Genomic DNA, 6,629 nt, shown 5'->3' with positions numbered 1-6,629 from the left:
GGGGGGGGGGGGGGAGGAGAGGTGCAGCACATTTGTTAAAGGCCATGTGTCTGTCTGAGCTGAGGGCAGGTGAAGTTGCCATCGCTGTCTTTTCCATGGAGGGGAGGGGAGCCCAAGCCTGGGCCACCTCTGCTGGTACTAAGATACAACCAGTGTGTGCACTGCTCAGCCTGCTTACCCTGAGACTCGCTGATCTTCTTGCTGTCAAGCTTCTTAATTGAAATGACAAGGCATGTCCCTGGTCAATGATCATCACTGTACCTCCCTCCCCAGGCCTCAGTCACGTTACATCAATTCCAGGTTGTTTTTTGGGGGGTGAGAAGAGCAGGATGGGGAGAGCATGAGGAGTTTCTTGAAATGGTCATTGGTATTGCTGGGAAATTTGTTTTTCATTCATTTTAAATTATTAGTTAATTATTTAAGGTTTGCATTAACCAGAGTTGATTCAGCAAAGGTAGAAAACAACACCTGTAGATAATATCTGCACAGAGCAGGATTATGCACCTCAGCGAGGGTCCCTGGATGGTGAGCAGCTTTTACCTGCCTGCCTTTGGGCTCTGGAAGTATCTTCCTCAACTCCCAGGAGCTGCCTTCAGCAAGTGCTTCAATAGGTGCCAGCCTCTGTGACGCCGATTTTGCAGCTGGGAGGCTGTGCAGAGCCCAGCCAGTCCCAGGACGTCACTGGAAACCAGCAGCAATTCTTTCCCTCTCAATGTCGCTTCACAGCCCTCGCTGACGCCGGCATTCAGATGGATGAACGAGAGGCCTCCTTTGGGTGTCCAGTGTCAACAGAGGGGAAAAAAAAACACCTCCTCAAACTCAAAACAGTGGGGTTTTTGTGAGTCCTACAATAATGCCAATTTCTAATGTTATCTACAACTCCAAATGTAAGGTTACGTGTCAGATTTCTGTTGATTTCTGTATAAAACCAGCCTGCCATTTGAAAAGTAACATTACTAGTACTTTAAAGTGACATGTGGCTCTACTTTTTATCTGGGAATCGAGATGTTAGAAAACATCAGTCTACAGCCTTGAAAGAAGGATTCTGAACCATGCCCCCCCCCCCCCCAAAAAAAAAAAAAAAAGACCATTAGAATGATATATTCTGGTGGAAGTGAAAATACTCACCAAAAGGGGACAAGGACTTAATTTCCAATGAATTTTAGAAAAGCAGAAGGTTAGTAGATGATCAGTGAGGGAAAATGTTAGTGCAGGGTTACAATTAAAAGCTGACGCTTGTGCTGCGTCATACAGAATGAATCAAGTAACAAGAGTCTGCAAAACAGAAGCTGCCCTCCCAGCACATGAATGTTACAGGAGACAAAGACGACACCAACGATTTTTGGTCCAAGAGCGATCAAAGCCATAGGCAAGGATCACACTGATCAGTGTTGTCTTCACGCAGAGCTGTGGAGTCTGAGGGCAAACAGTCCCTGATGTTTTTTCTGCTGTCCAGGTTTGCTGATTCCAGGTGGGAAAGCCCCCAAGTCACGGGTGAAGGTGGTCAAAGATGGAGTGGGAGGCAGAGCTGCCTCTACCTCAGTTCTTGTGTGGACTCTCACATTACTCCCTTCCATCAAGGCCAGAGCTTAACTAGTTTTCAGACCATGAAGCCATATTTTAGAGATTAAATGGGATTGAAGTGAAAGATACTACTTTTTTGGGAGGGTCCTCAACTATTCTCACTACATCTGGAAAGCTGTCTTAAAATTATTGGTTTATAAAGCTGGAAAAAATGACCAGTGTGGAGCCATTTCACTTTTCACATTCGTTAATGACCATGTACTAATGACCAGGGCCTTTACTGGATCAGCAGTTTTGTGCAGTACACATAACATCCCCCCCCCCCCCCCCATGCACTTTGATGGTTCTTAGCTGTAGCATTATGATGAAGACATAAGACATTACAAACACCCCAAGAAAACCCTAACGTGCAGCAAGTACACGCACAAATACTGGGACACACCTCGAATGTGTGTGTCAGCCTCTGGCCTTCCTAAGCTGAAGGTCATTTCCTTCCTCAGCAGCCTGCTGAAACAGCTAGTGTCAGTCTAGGACATCACACTCTTGGTAGCCTACCAAGGTCTCCTTTGGCCATTCCCAGGGTCCAAAAGTACAAGTGTGCACACATTGACTACACAGGTTCTTTTAGTCATCACAGCCTGTGCGAGCAGTGCTGACTGCAGTCATACTGAAAGAAACAAATGATCTCTAGAAGGTGTTTTACCTTGTTTTTAACACAGCACCAGGTGTGGGACTAGAAGAGAAGCATCAGTATGTAACACAAACCATTTGAGAGTCCCTTTGTGGGGAAAGGGCTATGATATTTCTGAACATGAGGTGAGGCTGAAAGTTATGAAGACAGCTTTAGGGTCTTGATATACATTAAAGTGTCAGTAATTCCTAGTTTTGTAACTGTTGCATCACTTCCCATTCTTTGGAATCTGAAATAAATCCCAAACCTGCCTCTCAGTCAGCAGGTGGGTGCTTCAGATGCTCCAAACAACTCAGAGTCATCGCAAGAAAGCGCTGACAGTAGTCCAAGTATTGTGACAGTCTCCCAAAATTGTCACCCCCACATACAGACACTAGAAACACTTTGGTTTTTAAATGGATTTTACCATAAGAAATTCCATCATCATTCCTAGTACAGTTATTGGAAACAAGTGATCAGAGTTTGTGGCAAAGCCAGTTTATTAGGTCTCTGGGATTGTGTCTTGCCCTCCCCCCAACACATACAAAATAACCCAACTTTACAATTTGGTGGAGTGAAAATACACATACAAAGTATTCAGTACTTTTGACATCAATTTTGTGGGCAGAAGATGAGCACTGAGAGCCAGGAAGCACACTGAATCCCGCAGTAATGACCACGTCACCTTTAAGGCAGAACCACTGAGACATGCGCTGTGCTGAAGAGGCAATGACAGACTTCAACATCGCTTCCACACAACGGCAACGACAGGAGGGGCCTTATCTACAGGTTGTGAAGAACTCAAAACAAAGCTTAACACATTTGCAGATGTCTGATATCAAATTTAACAGTAACATCATAGCTACATAATTTCCTTACCTCAACCCCCAGCTTGACTGACTTTGGAATTCTTCATTCTGTTGTTTGGTTTTTTAATTAAAAAACCCAACAAACAAAAAATCCAAACAAACAAAAAACATTTGCTGACATACTTGTTATACAAATAGTTAAGATGGATCCTTTAGAGAAAAAGGATTAAGGACATGAGTGAAAAACAAATTGTCCAAGAGGACTGTAAACCATATTTATTTACAATTGTATACACATAAATTTAAGATCAATCCTTTTCTTAAAAAATCGTTAAGGACACTAGTGTTAAAAAGCTGATTGTTTCTGAACGGTCTCAAGTTCTAGTCACGTAAGGTTCAGAGTGAATACAAAAGTTCCCTTTTACAAATGTTTCCTAAACAAAATTACTGTCACAGTTGTAGCAGCTTTATACAGGAAAAAAAAAAAAAAAAATGACCTTTCATTTAGATTCTTTTAAAATATCTTAATCATATTAGGCCAAATTGCACCCTCTTTCTAAACCTAGAAAAAAGTCAATGTATTTTTCTTTTGTCAGTATAACTTGCAATAGAATTACATCTTATTAATTGTAATAGTTGAAATAATATTAGTTATCTTGTTTTAATAATTTGTTTCTCATGTGACCACTGGGGTAGCAGCTTCTGAACTGGCCCTTCTGTGTCATTTCCAGTCAGCATCACACACTACCTATTGCAAATCAAAAATCTTCATTTTTACTTGGATTCCTTTACAAACTGAGTCACAAAACATTGTTTGATATGGCAGATGGATGAAGTCATAGTCTGCATTCTATGGCTTACACTTCACTTCATGTAATTATGTGCAATCTAGCACCATTTTATTATGAAACTTGACCTTCAGGCAGAACTGAAATAACATGGTTGTTATTATGAGAACACAGAGAAAATGGTTCTAGACGAGTAATTTCCTCACCTAACTCGCGTTAGTAATGCCAAGGATACCCAGCATACAGCCATGACATAATACAAGTAGGTTTTAGCTCAACAATCTGTAACTGATTATTTATTTGGCAGATTTTTGCCATATTTCAAGATATAATTTCTTTTGTATTCAGAAGTATCTTAAGGAAGTCCCATATTCCTAACTTTTTGTCCTAAGCATTTCCATTCCTAAAATACGTTATCAAGTTGGTTGTAAAAAGCTTTTTCAAGATATTTGAAAAGCATTAATAATCACCAAAATCCTGTGAAAATGCTATCTTTGAAAAAAAGTGTGCTTTGGCCAACTTCACTTCATCTTTTATTTACTGAAATGTTTTTACTTACCCTGGGACACCCCACTCAAATACAGCCTCTTTAGAAATAAGTCCTCACTGAGGTTTTAGTAAGGTCAGAGAAGTTATGGACAGTTATAGTCTCAAATTTACCCCAAAACCTGTGCTACAGTACTTTCCATAAGAAGGAATGCATAGTTTAGTTTTACATGCTAATTATGAAAAATTAATTGAAGTTTTAAGTACCAAATAATTGCCTAGAGGTAGGGACAAGTTTGTCATTTCTCTTACCTTTGCTATGAAGAAACAGACGAAGTTTACAGTGGAATGGCAGGCCAAAAGCTAACAGTTTGCACCTACACTGACAGTCCAAAGTTTATCAGACAGTCCTGGTTTTTGTTTTTAAAATAAAAAGGTCCTTGCTTAGCAGTTTGCTATCAGTCATCATACTTCAAATACCAAAAATCTCCCCACTTAAGGACCCAAAATTCAAGCTATCTGGCTGTCACAAAACACTTTCTCCTACATTATTCCAATGCAAGTAGCAACCAAAAATGGAACTATTTATAACCTTACCACAAGTGACAAAAACAATCTCAGGCAGCAAGAGCTCAAGTGGAATTGCTTTGTCAAAACTGCACTTGAAAGTTTACTTTCCCATATATTTATAGTGAAACTTCAGTAATTCAGAAGATACAATTACAAAGTGCAAGAACATGAGATGGGCACAGCTACACCAGAAAACAAAACAAAACCAAACCACATTAAAGTGCCAAAGAGATTCCCTGTAATTGCTACCAAAACCTGGAACTTTGAAGCACTTGCAAACAAGACAAGGTGACAGCTGATCAGAGTATGATTTAGCACCAGCAGGTCATGGTAGGTTTGGGTTCAGGCTTTATATGGATTTCATCACGATCTGGGGGTTGACTCAGCATTAACGGCTTGTGACTTTTAAGCTTGTGAGCCAGTGTCATAAAAATGGCCTCCACGTGGTCATTGTCATTGGGGTTTTTGGCAGAGGTTTCAAACAGGGGCATACTGTGAGTATCAGCAAACTTCTGGGCCAAGTCCGTCGGCACCTGGATGGCGTTTCTCAGGTCGCATTTATTTCCAACAAGAATCCGTGGTATATCGTTGGCCAGAAGGTGCTGTTTGCACTCCTCTATCCACGAGGGCAGGCTGTGAAAACTAGCAATGTTTGTCATGTCATACACAAACACAACAGCATGTACGTTCCTGTAGTAGGGCTGCACCATGCTCTTCCTGACCCGCTCCTGCCCGGCCGTATCCCACAGCTGGATCTGAAAAGGGAAACACAGCAGGAGAAAAAAAATGGTCTGTTACTTATGTTGGAAAATAACACAAATCACCTGTAGCTAGGGGAGTCACACCACCACAGAAATCCACTCTTCTGAATTAATCACACACAGAAAAGTTTGTGCTGAAGAAAACTCTTGCTTTTACCCAATTTCAGAAACTTTTGCCAGCAAAGTTGCTCACAGCTGAATCCAGGAAGAAACGATGACGCAACCTGATCACAAATCAAATTTCTGAAAGTTTATTGGAGCACATGTTTTTGTAAGATTTTTACAAAAACAAATACTGAAGTCTTATCCCTCCCATTTTTATTTAAAAAACCAACATGTGTTTCACAGCACAACTCTCAGCTGCCATAATTATTTTTTATTGCCAAAATAAAATTATTTTTTATTGCCAAAATAAAATTATTTTTTATGTCATCTAAACCAAATTCAAATGAATTTAACTGCCTATTGTGGTACTATATAAAAGTAGGAAGAAATCAAACCACACATTAATAACACCATCACCAATGAAAACAGGACAAAGGAATCTTTCTCCGCAGTGTATCTACTGGAACCAAACCCTCCTGCGATGAACCTCTAACTTAAGCTTATTTAATGCTTAAACTACGACCAGACTGTGGTTTGTAGTATCAAAGCATGCATAAAAGGAAAAAAAAAAAAGTAAATAAAATATGCATAAACCTCTTGTTAGCTTAACATTCTACTTCTGTTGCCAGGTATGCATCATTCTATCCCAAATAGACTGAATATATTTGTTTGAAGCCTAGCCAGTGTAATGGACAAAAAAACCCCCAAACATTCAGAAGAACTGAAATGCTCTCAAACTTCTTAGGTCTGAATTAAAACAAAACAAGTCTTGAAGCATAAGCAGATGCAAGCAACAACCAATACAAATTTTAAATGCACCAATCATTCTGGTGGGATGGAAGCTTGGGGTCCTCAGAGAGGCGGAGTGCACTGCAGAGCTGCGCACTTAGGGGACACACCGATATTCTAACAGACC

General features: G+C 40.4%; 1 protein-coding gene across 1 annotated transcript; it reads right to left on the bottom strand.

Moving 5' to 3' along the window:
- Window positions 1-5,158: 5,158 nt before the first annotated feature.
- Window positions 5,159-5,602, bottom strand: LOC104523652 (ras-related protein Rab-33B; the record flags this gene model as incomplete). Its single annotated transcript, XM_010166307.1, has 1 exon — window positions 5,159-5,602. A coding segment is annotated over one exon (444 nt), but the record flags the coding sequence as incomplete, so codon positions are not given.
- Between the last annotated feature and the right edge of the window lie 1,027 nt (window positions 5,603-6,629).

The sequence above is a fragment of the Antrostomus carolinensis genome, unplaced genomic scaffold (assembly GCF_000700745.2).
Source record: "Antrostomus carolinensis isolate BGI_N321 unplaced genomic scaffold, ASM70074v2 scaffold11144, whole genome shotgun sequence".
In the NCBI taxonomy this organism is placed as follows: Eukaryota; Metazoa; Chordata; class Aves; order Caprimulgiformes; family Caprimulgidae; genus Antrostomus; species Antrostomus carolinensis.
The sequence above is the reverse complement of the archived record's forward strand: the minus strand, read 5'-3'. Positions and strand labels throughout refer to the sequence as shown.